Raw genomic sequence first — 25,922 nt, forward strand, 5'->3', positions numbered from 1 at the left:
CCACACCAGAGAAAGGTCAACATGTCAATTTTGAGATCAAGATGGCAGTTTCCTTGTTTCCTCGCTGATCTATTAGGACAATTCAGCATTCTATACCACAGTTTGTGTCATCTTTTTTGTAGTTAGAAAAGTGTTGGAAATCCTGAACTTGGTGATAATTACTCAGCATTAATGAACTCAGTATATACTTTGAGAATTTTCAGTCACTTTTAGGGTGAAGCAGGCATTTAATGGGATAATTTGGATTTTTAAAAGTGCAATTATTCTAGACCACATACTTCATTTAGTAACTATAAATTAGAGAAGCTAACCTTAATGGATATTATACTATAATCTCAATCTTTAAAAAGTTTCTTCCTATTTCATTTTTGTTAACTTTTCAGTGTTTTGTGCATCTTTAAACCCTGAATCCTAAATCCCAGATTGCCAAATGCCACATACTCTGAAATTCAAAATCCCAAGAATGTCAATGGAAGGAAAACTATAATAAACGTCTAAGAAGGCATGAGAGCATTTTTTATTATTTGTGATCTGAAATCTAGGGATAATATCCCTGAGGCCTTTTCTACATTAGTTTTTTTTCTGACCATTCTTCTGTGATTTTTTTTTATACCAGAATTGCTTTAACACTAGGCATATTCAGTAGCAGTGACACTAATTTTCCTGGGAATGACGAAAACTAGCTTTACCTATACACACTATATATATAGCTTTCCAACACACCATAAAAGAATGTATACCCTGAAAGAAAGCCACCACCTGATGGGGGACTGCAGATATCAGAGAAAAATATTTATTCTACCCTCAAGTACTTTAAAAGCAAAACTGTTCAGTTTTTGCTCTTTAGGGCAAACAAGAATATTAATAGCCATTAAATATAGAAAAAAGTGTTGGGTTTAGCCAAAACTAACAAAATTTACCAAACTGGCAAAGATTAAAATAACTTGGAGTTGTGAGAACAGCAAAGCTTACTGTTGACAGAGTAAATTTTTTTTTTAGATTTGTTTTTTCAAAGACAGAATTAGAGGGAGTGATCTTCCATCCATTGGTTCACTTCCCAAATGGCTGCAATGGCCAGGGCTGGGCCATGTCAAGGCCAGGAACCACAAACTCCCTCCTGGTCTCCCACATGGACAGCAGGGGCCCAAGTACTTGGGCCATCTTATGCTGCTTTTCCAAGCACATTAGCAGGGCACTGGATCAGAAATATGGGATGCCTAACCTGTTGCACCACAACACCAACCTTCAGTAAATTTTTTATAGTCTTTCTGGAGGGCAATTTGGAAGTATTTTAGTATTTATCTGTCTATCCTGATTTAATTAATTCTAAGGAAATGATCCGAGATGTGTGGAAATATTTAGGAAATCCACAAGATTGTTTTCAGCATAGGATTCTTTAATAATGTAAAATTTAAAAACCAGTAATAGGGATATGGTTAAATAAATGGGTAGATCCACACCACTGAGTAAAAATAAAAACAGGGCTTGATGAAATGACAATGCTTCTTTTGAAAAAATGAAACTCAACTCTAGTCATATCAAGTCTGTATTAAAAGCAAGTATGTAGACACCCCAAAGGCAAAAGACACCAGTGTTCCACTGTGAACTGGTTACCTTACCTCTCAGGATTAGGGATTACAAGTAATACTCATGTTTGTTAGTCATATAGTTTATGCTGTCTAGTTTTTCTATAGTGAACACATTTTGTGATTATCAGAAAGTAAAAGTATTTTTCAGTAAGATTCCAGACTTGTGAACACATCTGAGCTCACAGTCCTGTAATTTGAGTATATAGCAGCCATAAGGAGTAAGGATATACACTGATGTAAGAACAAAACAAATTTATTTGGACTTGGGACTCTGAATAATTACTTCTTTGCTCCGTGACCTCCGCCCACCACGACCCCGGGATCCGGACAGGCTCCGGCTGCGGCTGCGGCTGCGGCTGCGGCTGCGGCTGCGGCTGTGGCTCCGGCTATGGTTGCGACTGCGGCGGCTCCTGTGGCTCTGGCTCCGGCTGCCCCGGCTTCGGTCTCTTTTTCTTCCTCTACTTCGTGAACTATGCCTCTCACAACTCTTTGACGTGTGTTTGTGAGACTTCTTCCCCCTGTGACTACTCCTCCTTTTCCTCTCAGATTCCCCATTTCTCTTGTACGAGTGGTCTGGACTAGGGCTTCTCCTCCTCCTCAGCCTGCCATGGTATTCATCATGATAGCCCGTCCTGTCCCTCCTCTCTGAGTTCTTACCGAAGGCAGAGCCAGTCCGATCTGGAGACAGGTAGAGGTCTCTATTAGCTTCCCAAAATTCATTGTTGGGATTTCTGAACACATGTAGAAAGTTGCAGTGTTTCCCTCTTGGGCATTGCTGTATTTCAAATAAGCCTGCAATGGCACAGTGATAAAACAACACTTATTAATTACTATGTGTTCTGTTCATCCTTTTTAGAAGGGATGTTTCTGATATTCAGATATGTTGAAGCTATTGCCTGCTGTGTATGACTTAAAAGGGGTTTACATAAATTGATGTCATAGTTTGGTTCCCAGAATTTCAAAAATATTCAGATACTCTTAACAAGTGGTACTCTCAAAAGTAACAAATCAGAGATTTTCATTCACCAGAATATCTTATACACTTCTGGATTATGGTTTGGAGTGCAACTGAACAAATGGTAACCACATGATCTTTTCTAGAGTTTCACCATCCACAGTGGTTGACTAAAAAGATCTCCAACTAACAATGAAGAACCAGCCCTGGGAGTCCCTTTGGTAGCATTCTTAGAAGGCATGCAGGGGACTGGCACTGTAGCATAGCAGGTTAAGCCACCACCCTGCAGTGCCAGCATCCCATATGGGTGCTGGTTCCTGTCCCAGTAGCTCCACTTCCAATCCAGCTCCTGGCAATGTTCCTGGGAAAGCAGCAGAAGATGGCCCTGGGCCCCTGTCATCCATATGGGAGACCCAGATGAAGCTCTTGGCTCCTGGCCCCTAGCTGTTGCAGCCATTTGGCGAGTGAACCAAAGGATGGAAGATTCCCACCCTCCCTCTACCTTTCAAATAAATAAAATCTTTTAAAAAAAAACCCACAAAAGTAGAATACCTCCATGCCACGTACTATATACAAAAATTAACTCAAAGCGGGTCAGAGACCTAAATGTAAGACATGAAGAAAACATGTGCAAATCTTCATAACACTGGGCTAAGCAATGAAATCCCAGATATGACACCAAAAGCATAAGTAAAACTCATAAAAGTAGGTGAACTGGACCTTACTAAATTAAAAAAAAAATTAGGTCTTAGGACACAAGGTGAAAAGATAACCCACAGAATGGGAGGGAATGTTTTCAGGTCACATTTGTGATCAGGTACTTGTATAATGTATCAAGAACTCGTAACTCAATACTAAAAAGACAAATAACCTAATAAAAATGGGCAAAATATCTGAACATTTATTTATCCAAATGGCCGCTAACAAGGACATGAAAATATGTTTAATGTCTTTAGCCACTGAGGAAAATAACAAAGTTTTTTTTAAAAGAAAAATTGAAATGCTTTCCTCCATTGGGAAGTTAAAATTACATTCAGAAGCACCCCACTGAAATCAGACTGGATTCCAGGGAACTGACAAAAAGTAATTTACCTCAGTGGAGAAAAAAATTCTACCTTTCATCTCCCAAGCCTTTTAAAATCAAAATGTAAAGCATCTTCTGGCTTCCCTAAGCAAGAGACTAAAACCTTTTTTCCTCCTTCATAAGTGGTTTTAAAAATGGAAGCATCCATTAAGACAAGGCTGCCAAAGATTCAGACTTTATAAATGACAGACTTTTTAAATAAGAGGTTTAAGCAGGCCAGAGTATAGAGCAAATGCAAAGGAGACGATAAGTGCTCCCCTGAGGCACTTAAAGCGTCCATCTCTCTTCGTGTGGGTGCTTCCCACTGAAGTTGGACTAAGCTCACTAACAAAAGTCAAAAAATAATTAGGTCTTCAAAGCTGCTGGTTACTCTCCACACTTCCTGATTGGGCTGCACCTACAGCCATTCTCCAACACATGTTGGAGCATGTTATTTCAAGGAAGGAGGGAAATGCCATAGGTATTGTTTAAGTTGGCAATGATGACAGAAGATTCATTAGGGATAAAGATGGGGGCGGTGAGAAAGGTCCAAGAACAGAACCAACTTCTCAGGCTTCCTGAACTGTCAAACACAGAGTCCAGGACAAGGATCAGAAGACTGAAATTCTACCCCCAACCTTGTCACCAATACATTGTGACCTTAGTCACCCATAAAGTGATCCACAACGTCTGTTATAGATTGAAACTGTGGTGTCTTTTATTCATATAAAGATCTCTGCTCATCTACTTTGTAAGAAAAAAAAAGCTGTTTCATCCCTTTAAAAGATCATCTTTTCCCTAAGAATATTCCTTCATGTAACAGTGAAATGATTGGGGGAAAAAAACATCACATTGTCTTTTACCACAAATGGCCATTTTCCACCGGGTCACTGGGCAGAATTCGCACTGAAGCTGTCGGCCTGCATACCATCGCCCGTTAAACAGAGAAAGGGCTGTTTGGCATTCTTCTTCCCTTTAAACCAAAAACCAAAGGATGTGTTTTATAGAAACAATACTATGTATATTAACCCCATTATTAATGAACCCTTTTATTCATTTACTGTGGGACCAGCAAGTTCATTGCTGTTGTACTACCTAGGGAGTCCTCACTACAGCATATAAGCTCACAATTTATTTAGGAACACTTTGTACTCAGAGGGTTTCATGCATGGACACTGGCTTAAGTCAAGGCGTCTTAATCCAAACGACTGGGCTATTAAAAATGCAGAAGTGGGGATCCACTGTCAGAACATGTTCCTTCTCAGCTAAGATTGCTGCTCTTCTTATCACCATGGTTAATTTAACCCATTAGCTGTGATGCAGCCTAGGCAAACAGCAAGACAAGCAGAAATGACACAGTAACTGCTCTCCTAGCTAGTCCAATGCACACTAAGATCATTCCAGGCTTCATTCTCTGGCTCTTCTGATATATTCCTTTATATTCTCTATTCTAGCTATCCTATTTCAGTTTGTATTTCAATTATCAAAATTATATAAACAGTGGGGCCAGCATTGTGGCGTAGCAGGTAAAGCCACTGGCTGTGATGCCGGCTGCTGGTTCATGTCCCAGCTGCTCCACTTCCAATCCAGACCCTGCCACCCATGCAGGAGATCTGGATGAAGCTCCTGGCTGGCTCTGCCTTGCCCAGCCCTAGCTATTGTGGCCATCTAGGGAGTGAACCAATGGATGGAAGGTCGGTCTCTCTGTCTCTTGCTCTCTCTCTGACTTTCAAATAAATGAATAAATCTTTAAAGGAAATTAATCATACAACCACATTATAAAACTCTAAGTATACAAATAATGTTTCATTTCTATATCAGCTTTTATATTTTCATTTAAAAAATACCACACATGGTGCTGCCACTGTGGCATAGTGGGTAAAGCCACAGCCCGTAGTGCTGGCATCCCATATGGGTGCCGGTTCCAGACCCGGCTGCTTCACTTCTTTTTATTTTTTTAAAGATTTATTATTTATTTTATTTGAAAGAGTTACACAGAGAGAGGAGAGGCAGAGACAGAGACAGAGACAGAGAGGTCTCCCATCCGCTGGTTCACTCCCCACATGGCCACAATGGCTGGAGCTGCGCCGATCCAAAGCCAGGACCCAGGAGCTTCTTCCAGGTCTTCCACGTGTGTGCAGGGGACCAAGGAGTTGGGCCATCTTCTACTGCTTTTCCAGGCCATAGCAGAGAGCTGGATGCGAAGTGGAACAGCCGGGTTTCGAACCAGTGCCCATATGGGATGCCGGCACTGCAGGCAATGGCTTTACCCACTACGCCACAGCACCAGCCCCTGCGACACTTCTAATCCAGCTCTCTGCCATGGCCTGGGAAAGCAGCAGAAGATGGTCCAAGTCCTTGGGCCCTGCACCAGCATGGGAGACCCGGAAGAAGTTCCTGGCTTCGGATTGGCGCAGCTCCGGCCATTGCAGCCATTTGGGAAGTGAATCAGCGGATGGAAGACCTCTCTCTCTCTCTAATCTCTTCCTCTCTCTCTGTAACTCTTTTTTTTTTTTTTAATTTTTGACAGGCAGAGTGGACAGTGAGAGAGAGACAGAGAGAAAGGTCTTCCTTTTGCCGTTGGTTCACCCTCCAATGGCCGCCGCGGTAGTGCGCTGCGGCCAGCGCACCGCGCTGTTCCGATGGCAGGAGCCAGGTGCTTCTCCTGGTCTCCCATGGGGTGCAGGGCCCAAGCACTTGGGCCATCCTCCACTGCACTCCCTGGCCACAGCAGAGAGCTGGCCTGGAAGAGGGGCAACCGGGACAGGATCGGTGCCCCGACTGGGACTAGAACCCGGTGTGCCGGTGCCGCAAGGCGGAGGATTAGCCTGTTGAGCCACGGCGCCGGCGCTCTGTAACTCTTTTAAATAAATAAATCTTTTAAAAAATTGCCTGGAAAAAGAGAATAAAGATATTGACTGATTCTTTAAAAATAAAATATCACACATATGAAAGCCATGCATCCAGTGGAAAAAACTCAGATGTCGGAAGAAACTATAGCGGCCAGAGCTGTGGCGTAGTGGGTGAAGCTGCTGCCTGCAGTGCCGGCGTCCCATATGGACGCCGGTTCTAGTCCCAGCTGCCCCTCTTCTGATCCAGCTCTCTGCTATGGCCTGGGGAAGCAGTGGAAGATGGCCCATCTTTGGGCCCCTGCACCTGTGTGGGAGACCAGGAGGAGACTCCTGGCTCCAGATCCCCCCAGCTCCAGCCATTGCATCCATCTGGGGAGTGAACCAGTGGATGGAAGACTGCTCGCTCGCTCGCATGGTCACTCTCTCTCTCTCTCTCTCTGCCTCTGCCTCTCTGTAACTCTGTCTTTCAAATAAATAATCTTTAAAAAAAGAATATAACAAAACACAAAGTTATTTATGTTCAGAATACTTACGACTGATACTGAACATACACATTGCCCCTCAGATGAGGTTCCAAGTTGCAGCTGACCTAACGAACAATAAAGAATGTGATTATAAAAGCTAAGAAAAAGAAACCATTCAGTCATCGAATGTACTGTGTCCACGTTCAGTCCCACAAGTGGTTACCAACCAAAGATTCCAAGAGAGATACTAGCCCATTCACATCTACTTACTTCAGCACCCAGCAGCACTGCAAGTCCAACTACCTAACCCTTCTAATACAGTATTTTTTCCTGTAAGTATGAAAGATTTCAGATGTGTAAAACTACACAGAATACCAATCAGCCCATATATACACTAATCACACTTAACACTGTTTCCATTTTTGACTGAAAATGTTTTAAGTAAAATGTTAAAGATCCAGCTGAAGCTACTCCATCCTATTATTCTCTCTCCCCCAACACGTAGGTGAGTATTATCACATTCCAAACACAGATAGACAAACATATGTACACACATTCAGGTATATACACCCGTACACATGCTCAAACATAGGTATATATGTCACACACTTAAATATATGTCTATCATATGTAATGGGTATACAAGGACACAAGTTCATGGGAAAATGGAATTAAAAAGACATGTTTATTTTGGTGTAAAAAATTTGAAATCTACACATACTAAAGGTCTTCCAAAAAGTTCATGGAAAATGTGTATTATGAAAAAAACAAAATTTTTTGTGCCAAAATAAATGGACTTTAATTCCATTTTCTACAAAACTGTGTAGCCCTCCTGTATACGAAGAAGCATATATATAATGATATACATACATGTGTAGAGTATTGCTTTGTACATTTAACAACTTTATATAAATAGTATTTATTCCACATTCTTTTTTCAAGATGTAATCACACAAACTTAATGATTCATCTTAACTACTGTATCCTGGACATATCAAATCATCCAACTTATTTGCCCACTACTCTAATGATGGCTATGCAAAGTGTTCCCAATTTTTCATCCACAAACAATGCAGGGTCAGCATTCTTGAACACAGCTGTGTGTGTGTGTGTGTAAGGATCTCTCTAGTGTATAACCAGGAGAATGATCATTTGTGTGTGTGTGTGTGTAAGGATCTCTCTAGTGTATAACCAGCAGAATGATCATTTGTGTGTGTGTGTGTGTAAGGTCTCTCTAGTGTATAACCAGGAGAATGATCATTTGTGTGTGTGTGTGTGTGTAAGGATCTCTCTAGTGTATAACCAGGAGAATGATCATTTTTGTGTGTGTGTGTGTGTGTGTGTAAGGATCTCTCTAGTATATAACCAGGAGAATGATCATTTGTGTGTGTGTGTGTGTGTGTAAGGATCTCTCTAGTGTATAACCAGGAGAATGATCATTTGTGTGTGTGTGTGTGTGTGTGTAAGGATCTCTCTAGTGCATAACCAGGAGAATGATCATTTGTGTGTGTGTGTGTGTGTGTGTAAGGATCTCTCTAGTGTATAACCAGGAGAATGATCATTTGTGTGTGTGTGTGTGTGTAAGGATCTCTCTAGTGTATAACCAGGAGAATGATCATTTGTATACATATCTTCCACTTCAGTAGGTAGTAGTAAACTACTCTCTGAAGTAGTTTTAATAATTTCCACATCCTTGCCTACTATTGATACTAACAGAATTTATAATTGTTTTGCCTGATACCTGTGAATACAATCTAATTTTTTTAAAAAAGATTTTTTTAGGGCTGGTGCTGTGGCACAGCAGGTTAAAGCCCCAGCCTGCAGCAGCAGCATCCCATATGGGTGCTGGTTCAAGTCCTGGCTGCTCCACTTCTGATCCAGCTCCCTGTTAATGTCTGGGAATGCAGCAGAAGATGGCCCAAGTGCTTGAGCCCCTGTACCCACATGAGAGACCTGGAAGAAGCTCCTGGCTCCTGGCTTCAGATCAGCCCAACTCCACCACTGAGGCCATTTGGGGAGTGAACCAGCGGATGGAAGACCTCTCTTTCTGTCTCTCCCTCTGTCTACAAATCTGTCTCTCAAATAAATAAATCTTTTTTAAAAAGCTTTCAAATAATGTTTAGTTTTTATCTCCAAAATGAATCTATAATTTTATAAATTTGCTCCTGATATTTTTATTAGAGCATCCAGAAAAGGTCAGGATTCATACCCAGTGATAGAAGGAAGAATAGGGGCCAGTGTTGCAATGCACCAGGTTAAGGTGCTGTTTGCAACACCGGCATCCCACATCAGAGCACCAGTTCAAGTCCTAGCTGCTCTATCTCTGATCCAGCTTCTTGCCAATGTGCCTGAGAAGGCAGCGGAAAATGAACCAAGTACTTGGGCCTCTGCCACCCACATGGGGGACTTGGATGGAGTTACAGGCTCCTGGCTTCATTCTGATTCAGTCTTGGCTACTGTGGGCATTTGGAAAGTGAACCAGTAGATGACAGTGGTTGCTCACTTGTTCACTCTTTCTTGCTGGCTGGCTGGCTGTGTGTCTCTTTCTCTGCCTTTTTCAAATAAAATTTTTTTAAAAAAAGCATGGAAGGCCTTGGGAGTCTGTATCAACCATGCAAGGGACCTTAAAGAACATTAAATCTGGTTGTTTGCAAGGACCTGTTATTAATTTTCCACAAGAAATTCAATGTTCTGAAATTTTGTTTACTAAACATTTATCAATCAACTTTCCATTTGTTAGGCAAATGTGATAACCATTATACTGCAGAAACCCAACTTTCCATTTGTAACTGCCAATATGATTAGCATGAGCTTGGCCATTCTATCAAGCTGGCAGAATTCTAAGCAATCAAAAAATACATCATGGTTAGTCAGTACAGGTTAGCCTGTCACAGGTACGATTTCTGTTAACCAGATAGAAGTTTTGAAAACAGGTCAACCACTACACTTCACCAAACCAGTACAATCCAGGGTGACCAGGAGGGAAAGTACTAATGTAATCCAATCCCCTCACTTCCAGATGAGGAAAAGGCAGAGAGAGGTAAAATGACGTGTCTGAGAGCACAGTGGTTAGTCAAATCACATTGCCTGGGCAGCCAGCGCTTCTAAAGTAGTATTCTGTGCGTGGGAACTGTTCTGTGCGTGGGAACAGGCATTTCCACATTAGCTGTAATCGCTGAGAAGTAGTGTGAAGACAGGAAGAGATTTGCCACTGAAACAAACAGTTAAGTGAAAGAAATTTAGGAAGAATTTTTTTGCAAATCTTCAAATCAGTAGCTGGAAGTATAGCCTTGAATTTCATGAACGCCTCCATTTCTTGGTTGTTTCAATTTTCCACTGTCATTTCCAACTAGCAGGAAGCAAACACAGCTTTATTCCTATCTTTTGCCAAATAATGGATATTTTTCTTGCCGCAACATAACACAGTCATTCAGATTCGGATGTGATCAAATCACAGACAAGATAAGAGACTTCCTTAGCTTTAGGATTCAACTAATGGGTCCCAGGAACAACAGGGGTTATATCTGGTCTCACCCTTACTTTAAGGATATATTGTAAAATAAGTATGTGTCTTTTAAATGCCTCTTTTTTGTAACCCAGTAGGCTGCATCACAAACCATGGTTTTGAGAACACTATGTTCAGTAGTTCTGAAAAGGAGCCAGTGAATAAAAACAATTTTAAAAACAAAACAAAACAAAAGGAATCAAGATTTATGTTCTTGTGTAGCTGCAGAAGAACAACATCTTGAATGGACGTTGCATGTGGCACTGTCAACACAATGTACCAACCACTCAGTGAGTGCGGTTGTGTGACACTGTGTACACTGCAGCCCTTGGTTAAGGTGCCTACAGAAGATGGAAGGAAGCACAATGCCCATCACATGTAGCATTTCAGGGAAGGCCTGAGGACCAAGCACTGTGGACCTGATACAGAGAACCGAAGTGCTGGAACAGAGTCGGAGCACAAAGGTACTGAATAATGACCAGTCCTTTTCAATCTGAACCCTAGCATTCAAGAAATACCCTGCTAATACATGTTTATGGTTTCATACGATATCTACAACATCAGCCAGAAGGGGGGTGGAAAGCGAAGGAGAAATAGGTGACAGTTATCAAGGACGTGCCCAACCCCAGACCATGCACATGCTGGCCCACAGCTCTACCCAGGCACAGACTGGCCCCAGCTCTCTTGTACCACTGAGTAATTCAGGCTCAAGTGCACCAGTCCCCTCCTGCACACATATGCTCACCTTAAACTGAACCACTTTGCCCACATTCTTGAACTCAGGGAGCACATCATCATAGAAGTCTAGGAACTGTTGGTAGGTTTCTTCCTCGCTGTACTCGAGGCTTGCATCAGGGTCATAGTCATCCCTCCTGCACTGCTCCATTCCAAATGTTGTAAACATGCTTTTAATCAGAAGCGTGGGACTAGACGCCGGGAAATTATGTTTACGTGAACACCTAAATACAGAAGAAAAATGAATTCGCTACTCAATAGTTTAAAATTACACATTAAAAGCTTACTTTAAACTTTGTGATAAAGACTTAAGTAACAGCTGTTTGGACTCAGCCATAAGACAATAAACACCACTCAGATGCCGAGTTTCAGCACTGAGAAAAACTGCTCTAAGACACATCAATCTATGGGCTCTCACCAAAACATCAAATTGAAAATTATTTGCAAGTTCATATGCCACTCAGCTACCTTTGAATGAAGTTCAAGACAATTATTCTTAGGTGTTTAAATTTTAACTGAAAAGTGATCCCTGTTAAATTTAAGAGTGGAAAAAGAGAGGGAGGAGATGTACAATTTGGGACATGCACAATCAAACTTGCCCCAAATGATGGAGTTAGAAATGTGCCAGGGGATTCCAATACAATCCCATCAAGGTGGCATGTACCAATGCCATCTCACTAGTCCAAGTGATCAATTTCAGTTCACAATTGATCACTCTGATAGGTTTAAGAATCAAAGGGATCACACAAACAAGACAAGTGTCTGCTAATACTAACTGATAGAATCAAAAAGGGACAGAAGGATCCAACATGGGAAGTGGGATACACAGCAGACTCATAGAATGGCAGATGTCCTAAACAACACTCTGGCCTCAGAATCAGCCCTTAAGGCATTCGGATCTGGCTGAAGAGCCCATGAGAGTATTGTAGGCATGGAAAGCCAAGATACCATGGGAAAAAAAAAAGAAGAAGACCTAAATGAAAGATCTCTGTGAGTGAGATCCCAGTGGAAAGAACGGGGCCATCAAAGAAGGAGGTACCTTTCTCTGAAGGGAGGAGAGAACTTCCACTTTGACTATGACCCTATCGGAATAAGATCAAAGTCAGCGAACTCTAAAGGCTTCCATAGCCCTGGCAACTCATGACTAGAGCCTAGGGAGATTACTGACGCCATGAACAGGAGTGTCAAATTGTTAAGTCAGCAACAGAAGTCACTGTGTATTTACATCCCATGTGGGATCTGTCCTTAATGTGTTGTCTAATATGCAGTGATGCTATAACTAGTACTGAAACAGTATTTTTATACTTTGTGTTTCTGTGTGGGTACAAACTGATGAGATCTTTACTAATTATATACTGAATCGATCTTCTGTATATAAAGATAATTGGAAATGAAAAAAAACAAACCTGGTGTTAAATTGGAAATGGCATAGAAAATTAATTAATTTTTAAAAAAAAATATTATGTAGGATCTCTGTCCTTAATGTGCTGTACACTCTTATTTAATGCTATAACTAGTACTCCAACAGTATTTTTTTTTCACTTTGTGTTGCTATATGGGGGCAAACTGTTGAAATCGTTACCTAATATATACTAAACTGATCTTCTGTATATAAAGAGAATTGAAAATGAATCATGATGTGATTGGAACGGGAGAGGGAGCGGGAAAGGGGAGGGTTGTGGGTGGGAGGGAAGTTTTGGGAGGGGGAATCCATTGTAACCCATAAGCTGTACTTTGGAAATTTATATTCATTAAATAAAAGTTTAATTAAAAAAAAAGAAGCCTTATCTACATTGAACCATGGAGAAAAACAAGACCAACTAGCATGACAGGTTGTGGGGACAGGCATGAAGACGCCACATAGGGCACTCAGGAGGCAAGTGAGCACAAACAATACCAGTGGATTCCCTCTTATCTTCAGTTAACTAACTGCTTAAAGAATTGGGTAATCTAAGAATTTCCAGTGACTGGAGTATTTCAATCTCACCTTTGTGTAGCGTTTTACGCTCCTCTCAGCATTTCTACATTTTTTCCCTCGGACTCTTGCAGAGAAGAAAGCTGAGGACTAGAGAGGAGGAGATGACTAGGAGGAGATGGACCTAAAAGATTCAAGTTAACCTACAATCTAATGCCTTATAGCATTTGATAAATCTAAAAATTAATTTTTATTTAATGAAGGTGGCTAACCATTATGAGCAATTTTCTTATTTTTTAAAAAGATTTATTTATTTTTGTTTATTTGAAAGGCAGAGTTACAGAGACAGAAGGAAAGCCAGAGAGAGAGAGAGAGAGAGAGAGGTCTTCCATTTGCTGGTTCACTCCCCAGATGGCCGCAACGGCCGGAGCTGTGCCGATCCGAAGCCAGGAGCTTCTTCCGGGTCTCCCACATGGTTGCAAGTGAAATGACACCTTGACATCAGGACTCCATTTTAGAGCACCCGAGACTCCATCTTAAGAAAGCACCTCCCACTGTGAGACTCTGGTCTGAAACTATGATCTAAAACTCAGACAATAATAGTACACTGCATCCCACTTGGCAGAATGTAGAAACTCCCTAGCATGATTGCTCAAGCTCAAAACAGATAGGCTGCACCTGGATTAATGGTAAGATTATAATCTATCTATGTCCCACATATGATTTAAGCCAATACCTGGATTAATGTCAGGATTGTAATTGGAATTGTTAAGATTGCAGGTGGTGTTACAGTCAAAATTGTAATTGATATTAGTTTTGCATATGCTTTAGGTTAAGATTGTCATTGGTGTTGTCAAGATTATAATTGATATTAGTTTCACATAGGCCTTAGGTCAGTTTGACCCAAGTAAACATGTATTCCCCTCCAATCCTAGCAACCATTTATTCTTCCTCCTCCTCTTGTGGTTTTTGCCTTTATAAACCTGTTGCTTTGGTCTTCGGGTTGAGAGTTCTTTGGAGCACGAGCCCTCTCTTGACTGCCAGCAATCAAGGACTCCAAAGTTTATCAATGGGAGGCACTCCTCAACACTCACTAAGGCACAACACAGGGACCTAAGCATTTGGGCCACCTTGTGTTGCTTTCCCAGGCACACTAGCAGGGAGCTGGATTGGAAGCAGAGCAGCCAGGTCACAAAACAGTCCCCATATAGGATGCCAGCATATCAGGTGTAGGCTTAACCCACTACACCACAAAGTCAGCCCCCAATTTTCTTTTCATAGTTTAAACCAGACCAAGACTAATTTGACCAGGCTATGCCTGAATAATTTTTTTAAATCCCTTATATGAATTTACCTTCTTATTACTCCCTTCTCCTAAAATAAGGGAGAGGGCAGTCAAATATCAAAGTTCTAAATAAATTTCCTGGCTAGATTTCTGGTTAAAAATTGGAAATTTAACATTTTTAGGAAAAAAATTTTACAAAAGTTTTCAGAACAATTGAGGAATGAGGAAGTACTGAGAAAAAAAGTCTTTAAAATAACTAAATTTTTCATCATACTCACTTTGTATGTTTGTTATACACATCCACACACCTAGTAAAATGCACACAGAATGCCCAGTTCAGCCTTTAGCTGGCTCCGAAATGTCCAATCAACATTTTTTAATGTGAAATTTAACCTTATAATTAGATCCATCTTCCCAAGTATTGCTACTGACAGAACAAAGAGCAAAGATTCATCTGACTGGCGACATTAGCAGTGAATCAAAATTTTACAAGTACATACAGAATTAAATAAGGAACCCCTAGCAAGGTTAAAATTCTGCTCAGGGGGCCTGGTGCTGTGGTGTGGCAGGCAAGGCCACCACCTACAGTGCTGGCATCCCATAATGGGTGCTGGTTCAAGTCCTGGCTGCTCCACTTCTGATCCAGCTCTCTGCTATGGCCTGGGAAATCAGTGGAGGATGGTCCAAGTCCTTGGGCCCCTGAACCCACATAGGTAGACCCAGAAGAAGCTCCTGGCTTCGGATGGGTGCAGCTCCAGCCGTTGCAGCCACTTGGGGAGTGAACCAGTGGATAGAAGGCCTCTCTCTCTCTGCCTCTAATTCTGACTTTCAAGTAAAATAAATAAATATAAAAAAAAATTCTGCTCAGGGCTGGCGCTGTGGCACAGCAGTTTAAGTGGCTGCCTGTGATGCCAGATCCAATATCAGAATGCTGGTTTGAGTCCTGACTGCTCCACTTCCAATCTAGCTCCCTACTAATGTGCCTGGGAAAGCAGTGGAAAATGGCCCAAGTTCCTGGACCTCTGTACCCATGTGGGAAACCTGGATGGAGTTTTTGGTTCTTAGCTTTGGCCTGGCCCAGCCCCGACCATCTCAGCTATTTGGGGAGTGAACTAGAGGATAGAAGATCGCTCTCTGTCTCTCCCACTCTCTGTAACTCTGCTTTTCAAATAAATAAAATAAATCTTTAAAAAATTTCTGCTTGGCCGGTGCCACGGCTCACTAGGCTAATCCTCCGCCTGCAGCACCAGCACCCAGGTTCTAGTCCCGATTGGGGTGCCGGTTCTGTCCCGGCTGCTCCTCTTCCAGTCCAGCTCTCTGCTGTGGCCCAGGAAGGCCGTGGAGGATGGCCCAAGAGCTTGGGCCCTGCACCCACATTGGAGACCAGGAGGAAGCACCTGGCTCCTGGCTTCGGATTGGCATAGCTCCGGCCGTGGCGGCCATTTGGGGGGGTGAACCAACGGAAGGAAGACCTTTCTCTTTGTCTCTCTCTCTCACTGTCTAATTCTGCTTGTCAAAAAAAAAATTCTGCTCACAGGATTCTTAGATTGGAATGAACTTGCCCTACTTCCCAGGATGGCAAATGAGCATATGTCAGTGTTAGAACAGAGCCAAAATTCCTGTGTAGGGGAAATTCCCCACTTTGCGTGGAAACAGTCCTCAGAATCTGAGTGGACTCAAAGGTCAGCCCTGCTCGTCCTGAGGAGTCGGCTGAGAAGTGATTTGGGGAAGCCTTTTAAAGCTGTGAGACCAAGCCTGTGTGGTTCTCAGGACAACGGTGGGAAAACTGAGATTTCTTGGATTCTGTCCAGAACATATTTCAGATCTCAAGAGGTAGGGAACCCAGCTGATGTTAAAGGTGAACCACGTTTGAGAACCACTGATTGAGCGCATGCTATTTACCCATTACCCTGATACTTGAGCCATCAAGTCAGACTGTCACAAAAACACAAAATCGAACACTACCTTAGCCCAAGCATGGTGTGGCTATCCAACACCTCCTCAGGGATAGGTAACTGACTATTCCTCTTTCTCAAGGGAGCACTCCCAGTACCCACTGCCTTTGGCCTTAATAGAACCACTACAAAGCACTCTGAAGCTAGGCTGCAATCATTGATCGAGGTCACTGCTGAACAGTCTCATGAAAATTATGTATGTACTGTTACAAAACATCAAAGTTATTGTCTACCTTTTTGCTCAACGTCTTTATACAATATTCCATGGAAGAAACATTTAGAATCTGGTGCCAGGAAAATCTCGTTCCAGAGATACCACTTGTTCTCTCTTCTGATAAGATCTATACACATAGCTCATTATCTGCCTGGGATGAGTTAAAATCCAGAGTCAAAAGCATCACGCACTCACAATAACTCACTTTCTCGCCCTTTCTTGCTTTCCATTTTTTCTAATTTAACTTAATGCAGTAGACCATGAGCCTTCTTTAAATACTTCTAGAACTAGGTGAGGTATAAATAAATACACAACTAAGTTTTACCTTCCATCAGTGATTTTGTTCTAAAGAAATAACAGAAATCCCCTCAATTTTGACTTCCAAAAATTATCTATTTCAAAAAGGTTTGAGAATTGAACATTGTAGTAACTACAAGAAAAAGAAATGCTTAGGGGGCCGGCACTGTGGCTTAGTGGATAAAGCCACTGCCTGCAGTGTGGGCATCCCATATGGGCACCGTTTTTTGTCCCAACTGCTCCACTTCTGATCCAGCTCTCTGCTATGGTGTGGGAAAGCAGTGGAGGATAGCCTAAGTCCTTAGGTCCCTGCACCCGTGTGGGAGACCCAGAAGAAGCTCCTGGCTTTGGATCAGCGCAGCTCCAGCTGTTGCAGCCATCTGGAGAGTGAACCAGCGGATGGAAGACCTCTCTCTCTCTCTCTCTGCCTCTCCTTCTCTCTCTCTGTGTAACTCTGATTTCCAAATAAATAAATCTTAAAAAAAAAGAAATGCTTATGTTACAGAAGTGTTTCTTTGATGATGTTGCAAACCTTAACAACAGAAGAGAACAGCTGTAGCTCTGGAGGAAGTCAGTGAGGCTCTGTAAAAAGTGAAAAAGGAGTGGGCATTTAGCCCAATAGTTAAGAAACCTATGGTCCCCCCTTGGAGTGCCAGAGTTCGATTCCCAGCTCTAGCTCCTGACTCCAGCTCCCTGTCAGTACAGACCCTGGGAGGCAGCAGCGATGGATCAACTAACTGGACTCCTGCCCCCAACAAGGGAAACCTGGATAGTGTTTCCAGTTCCTGGCTCTGCCACTGCAGGCATTTGAGGTGTAAACCAACAGACAAGATCTCTCTCTCTCTCTCTCTCTCTCTCTCTCTCTCTCTGTATAGGTCTCTTTAACAAAAAAAAAAAAAAGAGGAGGGAAACAAGAACAGTGGTTGATTTTCCAACTGTCAACTGTTAATTTCACAGAATTTTATGTCACAACTCATCACTTGAATCATGAAAATACTCAAAGCACTCTCATACTTTCAGAGTCATTTCAAGAAAATGTGTACTGTGCTTAAATAGTCTGTAAGCATTTCTTACTGTTTTCATAAGCATAGCAGATTTCAGCATCACAACTATCAGAGATGGAGGTCGAAGAGGCTGACAGGCCAATCCCCTTTCTATAAGGAAGTGTCTGTCAACTGAGTTCATGGAACCAGTTAGGATGTCTCCCTTTCTCTTACTTATGCCCAACAAGAGTTAAATTCAGAATAATGCCTTCACAGTCTTAAATTTTGAGGAAATGTTACAGATCTATCATAAACACAGGATCCTGCAGCTGGAAAACCTTAAATGCAATTTGATCCAACTGTCTATGCAAATGTCAACGCATACTGAGTGTAGTTGTCTCTGAAAGGTAATTTGTTATACATTTTTATTTGTTTGGGGGCTGTTTAACACAGATCAATTACTACTATTGCTAACTAAGATTAATATAATTTGGGAAACACGTCTAAACATTCCCAAGGGAATAAAGTCTCTCTCCTCCTAGGTCCTAATTTCTCAAGGAATGGCCTTCTATTAGTTACCAGATCCTACAATCCTCTCACAGGACTTCTAGGCATCTATACCCTCAGCCATAAAATACAAAAGGAGTTCCAAAAGTATGTCAGTGCTTCTCCATCCTGAGGCATCATCAACAGCTGAGGACATTTCAGAACTAAAGCCACCTGAGTCTCTCAGAGTCTGACTTACTCAGCTTGAAATGAGACATACATTGTTTTCTTTGATTGATTGATTTGAAAAGCGGAGTTACAGAGAAAGACAGAGATCTTCTATCTGTTGGTTCACTCCCGAAGTGGCCACAACGGCTGCGACTAGGCCAGGCCAAAGCCTGTAGCTTCTGGGTCTCCCACATGGGTGCCAGGGCCCAAGCACTTGGGGCATCTTCCACTGCTTTCCCAGGTGTGCCAAGAGGGAGCTGGATCTGAAGTGCAGCAGCCAGGACTTGAACCAGCGCCTATATGGGATGCCAGCACTGCAGGTGGTGGCTCAACCCATTGTACCACAGCACTGGCCCCGTGTACACACTTTTTAAAAACTTTCTAAATGATTCTAATATGCATTCAGGGCTGAGAACCACTATTCTTGAAAAATAAGAAATGGTATAAAGGTGTAAATTAAAAAGACAGAGAAAGCTCACATTTTCAAAGAAGGGAAATAATTCATAGCATGATGATTTTATTAACTAAAATAGACCTGAAAGATGCATAGAGTTTCACACTGCATACACATGAATTTTCCTATTCATATTCCTTTTTAGGATTAATAGAACATTAATAGTAAAATTAGATCTCCTATGGAAAATTAGTAATAATTAGATTTTTCCTCAGATGGATTCATTTGCCATTAGGAGTTTTTACCTACTTTGAGTTGTTCATTCAACAAACAAGCCAAATTATAAAAGTCACAATTACCTGGCATACAGTAGGTATTTGCTAAATAGTTGCTAAATGACTGAAGAAATCAATATTAAGTTTTCATATTGAGGATACTTCAAAATTTTTTTGGAAAATGGAATTTAATATGAAATATATCAAACTTGTATAACAAAATTTTTTAAAAGTTTATTTTTGTTGCAAAAAATTTTTGAAATGCATGCATACAAGTTCTTCAAAAAGTTCATGAAAATGGATATTATGAAAGAAGCTATGCACAGATTTCAAAATTTTCTTGCACCAGGGCAGGCACTTGGCCTAGCAATTAAGATGCCACTTGAGATGCCTGTATTTCATTTCAGAATGCCTGGGGTGGAGTCCCAGCTCCACTTCTGATTCTAGCTTCCTGCTAATGTGCATCTTGGGAGGTAGCAGGTGATGGTTCAAGTTGTTGGGACCCTTGTACCCACGTATTGAGTTCCTAGCTCCCAGCTTTGGCTCCCGGCACAGGGCCACTGCAGGCATTCGGAGAGTAAACCTGCAGATAGGAGCGCTCTCTCAAGTAAATTTTTAAAATAAATTAATTAAAAAAAAACCATGGATCCAAAAGAGGCAGAGGTCAAGAAGAATGTCTCAACAAACAATGGCAACAATAACAACAATGAAAATACCACTGGCCCTCCATATCTGCAATTCCCACAGCCAAAGATTCAACCAATTGTAGCTAGAAAATATTCAGGAGAACAAACTGCATCTGTACTGAACATGTACAAAGCTTTTTTTTATCATAATTATCCCCTAAATAATACAGTATAACAACTATTTATATAGCATTTAAGTTGTATTAGGTTTATAAGTAATCTGGAGATAATTTCAAGTATATAGGAGGACGTATGTAGGTAATATGCAAATAGTAGGCCATCTGACATATGAATCAATGTGAGCATCCTCAGATTTTAGTATCCATGGCAAAGCAGAGGAGTCCTGAAACCATGGACACCGAAGGATGACAGTCCCAGCACTCAGCTGGTGTTCACCACGCATTTATTCATTCACTTCGCTGCACAGCCTCTCAAAAGGGTGATACTATGTTTAATGCTCATTTCACAGATGAGAATTAAGGATCACAGGGCTTAAGTAACTTTCCCAAAGTCAGTCATCGAAGCCAGATTTTGAAGCCACGGGTCTCCTCCAGAGTCTGAGCATATTAACAGATGACAATGAATTAAAATACTCTTTCAGGGACGGAGGCTTGGCGCAGTGGTTAAGATGCCACTTGGGGGTGGGGGGCAGCACTCAGGCATAGCAGGTAAAGCTGCCGCCTGCAGCGCTGGCATCCTGCATGGGTGCCAGTTCATGTCCCGGCTGCACCACTTCTGATCCAGCTCCCTGTTAATGTGCCTGGGAAAGCCCCGGAAGATGGCCCAAGTCCTTGGGCCCCTGCACCCACATGGGAGACCCGGAAGCAGCTCCAGACTCCTGGGTTTGGATAGGCGCAGCTCTGGCCGTTGTGGCCATTTGGGGAGTGAACCAGCAGATGGAGGAACTCTCTCTCTGCCTCTGCCTCTCTGTAACTCTAACTTTCAAATAAAATAAATCTTTTTTTTAAAAAAAAAAAAAAAAGGATGCTGCTTGGATACCTGCATCCCCTACCAGTATGCCTGGTTTAAGTCCTGGCTCTCCTTCCAATTCCAGCTTCCTGCTAGTGCACACACTGGAAGGTAGCAGGTGATAGCTTCCCACCCATGTGAGAAACCTGGACTGAATTACAAACTCCTAGCTTCACACCGTCCCAGTCCTGGCTATGGTGGACATTCGAAGAGTGAACCAGCAGATGGATCTTTCTCTCTCTCTCTAAAACTCTCTGCCTCTCAAACAAAATGAAAATAAATGAAGAAAAACAAATACATACACATACACAAACACACACACTTTTCCTCTACTCTGTTATGTTCACATATATTCCTTTATGAATGCCAAGTTTTTAACATATTTATTTATAGGGCTGTTGCTGTGGCTTAGTGAGCTAAGCCTCCACCTGCTATGCCAGCATCCCATATGGGCACCGGTTCAAATCCCGGCTGCTCCACTTCCGATCCAGCTCTCTGCTATGGCCTAGGAAAGCAGAAGAAGATGACCCAAGTGCTTGGGCCCCTGCACCTGCATGGGAGTCCTAGAAGAAGCTCCTGGCTCCTGGCTTCAGATCAGCTCAGTTCCCACCACTACAGCCATTTGGGAAGTAAACCAGTGGATAGAATATCTCTGTCTGTCTCTGTCTTTCTCTCTGCCTCTACCTCAATGTAACTCTGCCTTTCAAATAAATAAATAAATATTTAAAAAAACTTATTTGTTTGAAAGGCACAGAGAGAGGGAGAGAATCTTCAATCAGCTAGTTCACTCCCCAAATGCCCACAACAGCTGGAGCTGGACCAAATCAAAGCCATAAACCTAGAACTGCATCTGGGTCTCCCACATAAGTGGCAGGAACCCAACCACTTGGGGTCATGATTTGCTGCCTTCCCAGGTGCTATAGAAGGAAGCTGGATCAGAAGCAGAGTAGTCAGGTATCAAACAAGCACTCTAATATGTGATGTAGTCATCCCAAGTAGCAGTTTTGTTGTTTTTGTTTTTAAGATTTATTTATTTATTTGAAAGGCAGAGTTACAGAGAGAGAAAGAGAGATCTTCCTTCTGCTGGTTCACTCTCCCCAGATGGCAGCCAGGTCAAAGGAGTCAAAAGCTTCCACCACGTCTCTCATGTGACTACAGAGGTCCAAGGACCCAGGCCATCCTCCACTGCACTCCCAGGCAGATCAGCAGGGAGCTGGATCAGAGGTCGAGCAGCTGGAACTTGAACTGGTACCCATATGAGATGCTGGTACTGCAGACGGCAGCTCAACCTACTGTGCCACAGCGGTGGTCCCTCAAGTAGCAGTTTTACCTGCTGTACCACAGTGCATGCCCCACATGCCAAGTTCTAAAAGCCTGCTTGGGGCAGTGTGTTTGCCATCAAAAAATAGAAGCCAGACTATTCCAGCCTCTTCAAATGTATTATTTCCCCATCCAAGTTGTCTACCATGGACTATACAAGCATAGGGAAAAAATAAACAAACAGAAAGTCTAAAGATGCAGAATGCAAATTTAGCACTTCCAGAGAACTCAGCTAAGCCCACTCAGGGAACAGGGATGGAGGGAACAGAGGACAACCAGATGGGCAAATGGAGCAGCAGCAAGAAGGCAGCAGACATCTGATAAACATTTAAAACTAAAGCCAGTACCTCTCCCAAAAAGAGAACTCAAAACCTTAACATTTTCAATCACTTCATTCTGACAGGATAAAGCAAAATTAGTTACCTATCTCCAAATCTGCAAGCTCCTGTTTTATTGTAGAATGGACAGTTAGCTCGATCTTTCTCCATTATTCTTAAATCCATGGGTGGCTCTGGGTTTTGCCATGTGGTACCATTTTCCAACTGTTGAAAATAACCATAATTTTACTGATGTGAAAAAGACCATGCCAGATTAAATGTTTCAAAATATATTCAAATATTTCCATTAAAAATAAAAACTGACTGGCCTAAGAAAAAAACCACTTAAGTTTTAACAGGCAATCAAAGCTCTAGAAACAATTGTCCTCAGATGTGAGCTATAGTTCCCTCTTGACTCTGCATCACTTTCCTATATCAGACTTCTACTGCTGCCAGGGACAGTCACCAAGATTCTCCTTCTATCCATTCATTTCAAAAATGATCTAAGTACTTATTAGAGAAACACCACTGAGAGAAGTAAAAGTTATTTTGAATCAAGGTAAACTGTCCATTTGGGGCTAACAGTATGTGATGTTGCTTCCATATACTTTCAGTACTATAAAGTATAATCCCTGGGGGTGATTCAGTATCAATTATTGCTTATCAGTAAACTTTTATTGTATAGATCAAAGAACCTCAAAGTGTTTCCAGATACCCAGATGTGATCAAAATAGTCTACCACAAAACTATTCTTACTGGAACTATTATTTCTAAAGAAATATTAATTGATCACAAATTCCTATTGAAACATTTTGAAAATACCTCATTTTCAGCCTGATCCAGCATCTTCTTCACAGCTTCCTACAAATGGTGCAAACACAGTTCTAATGAAAACCTAGAAATCAGGTAAGTCACATCTGGTTTCTCTGGTTAAGAATCCCATATTTAACAATTAAAACACACACATACAATTTCAGGTTTCAATTTTGTTTTCTAAGCATAGATCTTCTGAAAAGCTTTCAAAGGATGAATGAGGGGACTTCAAAAAGTTAATGAAAAAGAGAATTAAAACATGTTTGTTTTCTTTTTTAAAGATTTATCTATTTTATTTATTTGAAAGGCACAGTGAATAAGACAGATATTCCATCTGCCGGTTTACACCCCCAAATACACGCAACAGCCAGGGCTGAGCCAGGTCTCCCATGTAGGTAGCAGGTGCCCAGGCACTTGGGCCATCTTCCATTGCTTTTCCTAGGCCATTACCAAGGAGCTGGATCAGAAGTGGAGCAGCCAGGACAGGAACCAGCACCCAGATGGGATGCCAGCACTGCAGGCAGCAGCTTTTACCTGCTATGCCACCACGCAAACCCCAGGTTTCAATTTTTTAGCACTAAAATAAACTTATCTTTTAATTCTATTTCCATGAACTTCTTGAAGTACCTTTGTATAGCTGAGAATTTTTATTTAAATGGAAAATCTTACAGATCACATTGCAAAATATTCATAGTAAAATCTTATGACAGTTTCAGTAACAGTTTAATATATTTAAGATAAATATCACGTTCTAGCTTTTAAGTATTGGTGAATATTATAAAATACAATGTTACCTGAAACATAACCATTTAACTGAAAATAAAATATGACAAGACCAGTAGTAATTAGGATTCAAACTTTTCGATAAAGCAAAGGAAGCCCTACAATATGCCAGTAAAATAGACACTTAAAGAAGTTTTTAATTATGATTGACAGATTTGTCTTCCCTTGCCCCTTAAAGCATTACCTAAGGCTTTCACCTACCTGCTTACTTGCTAACTCTACCTGGTCACACAACTTTCCTTGGTAGTTTGTGATGCTCAAAACAGAACTCCTGTGCTGCTTTACTCCTTTTTCCCAATCACCTAAAAGCCCTTCTCAACAAACTGCGCTGCCATTTACCCACCTGTTCAAAGTAAAAACTGAAAAAATATGACACGAATTCCCCTCCCTTTTCTTTTCCTTCCTCCCACTCAAATTACCAACTAGAGTCCATTAGAGTCTGTCTTCAGCACAGCCAAACTCTGTGCCCTTCTCTTAATTAAGCACTACCCCTAGGCAAACCATCATCTCCTATCAGCCTTCTCAATGGCCACCTATTTCCACCCTTGCCTCCTTGGTCATTGCTCCCCATCCCCTATTCTTTTTTTTTTTTTGAAACTCAGAGTTACACAGAGAGGAGAGGCAGAGAGAGAGAGAGGTCTTCCTTCCGTTGGTTCACTCCCCAGATGGCTGCAACGGCCGGAGCTGTGCTGATCCGAAGCCACGAGCCAGGAGCTTCCTCCGGGTCTCCCATGTGGGTGCAGGGGCCCAAGGACTTGGCCATCTTCTACTGCTTTCCCAGGCTATCAGCAAGGAGCTGGATCAGAAGTGGAGCAGCCGGGTCTCGAACCAGAGCCCATATGGGACGCCGGCACCACAGGTGGCAGCCTCACCTGCTACGTGCCAGCCCCAGTCCCTTATTCTTTATATAGAAATTAGAATGATCTAGTGAAGGCAAAGTCTTGAAGATCACTCCCTGCTTAAAAACCCTTCAGTGGCTTCCCATGACATGACATCAAATCCAAACACGTCCTTCAAATCCAGAAGGCCTTGCATGATGTGACCCAACCACCCTTCAGGCCTCCGGGCGCCTCCCACCAATTTGGCCTCCAGGTTTCAGGCACCTTGGCCTTCTTTCAGCCTCCAGGCGTCCAGTCCCTTCTCCCTCAATTCTCTGTAATTAGGTGTCAGTTCAAACATCACTTCCTCGGGGGTTTCTTTGACCAGGCAAGCTAAAGAAGTGCTTCTCCAATCACCATCACTTTATTATTTCTTTATACCATTTAATACTAGCTTATTGTATGTAAAATGTCTGCTTTTCTTACTTATCTGAAATGCCTACCTAAAAACCTAGCTCAGGGGGCGGCATCATGGCGCAGCAAGCTAAGCTACTGCCTGTGAAAGCAACATCTCATATGAGCATAAGTTCAAGTCCTGGCTGCTCCATTTCCCATCCAGTTCCCTGTTAATGCACCTGGGAAGGTAGCAAAAGATGGCCCAAGTGCTTGAGCCTCTGATATCCATGTGGGAAACCCAGATGGAAATCTAGGTTCCTGGCTTCAGCCTGGCCCAGGCCCAGCCAGTGGAGCCATTTGGCTAGTGACCCAGTGGATGGACGGTCTCTCTCTCTAATTCTCCCTTTCAAATAAATAAATAAAAATATATAGAGTATCAAAAAATGTACTGTATATGAGCAAAACTGACATTCTAAGATTTGATTATCGTATATAGCCCTTGTCTATATTCTTCTGAAAAACAGTGGTTTCTGCACTTACTACTGGTTGAATTCTTTATTTAGTGGAGGGGTAAGCTTGTGATTATAAAGAAAACTGAGTTTGTCCTTATAAAAATTAAAAGACA

General features: G+C 41.9%; 1 protein-coding gene across 1 annotated transcript in view; it reads right to left on the reverse strand.

Moving 5' to 3' along the window:
* Window positions 1-1,826: 1,826 nt before the first annotated feature.
* ZRSR2 (zinc finger CCCH-type, RNA binding motif and serine/arginine rich 2) overlaps window positions 1,827-25,922 on the reverse strand; it is a 40,054-nt gene continuing 15,958 nt past the window's right edge. The window contains exons 6-11 of the mRNA XM_062183397.1: window positions 23,310-23,348; window positions 22,594-22,712; window positions 11,174-11,387; window positions 6,993-7,048; window positions 4,471-4,580; window positions 1,827-2,381 (exon numbers count right to left, since the gene is read on the reverse strand). Coding sequence (XP_062039381.1) covers window positions 1,843-2,381; window positions 4,471-4,580; window positions 6,993-7,048; window positions 11,174-11,387; window positions 22,594-22,712; window positions 23,310-23,348 — 1,077 coding nt within the window. The 3' untranslated portion in view covers window positions 1,827-1,842. The remainder of the gene's footprint in view (window positions 2,382-4,470; window positions 4,581-6,992; window positions 7,049-11,173; window positions 11,388-22,593; window positions 22,713-23,309; window positions 23,349-25,922) is intronic.

Source organism: Lepus europaeus, chromosome X (genome assembly GCF_033115175.1).
Source record: "Lepus europaeus isolate LE1 chromosome X, mLepTim1.pri, whole genome shotgun sequence".
Taxonomy (NCBI): domain Eukaryota; kingdom Metazoa; phylum Chordata; class Mammalia; order Lagomorpha; family Leporidae; genus Lepus; species Lepus europaeus.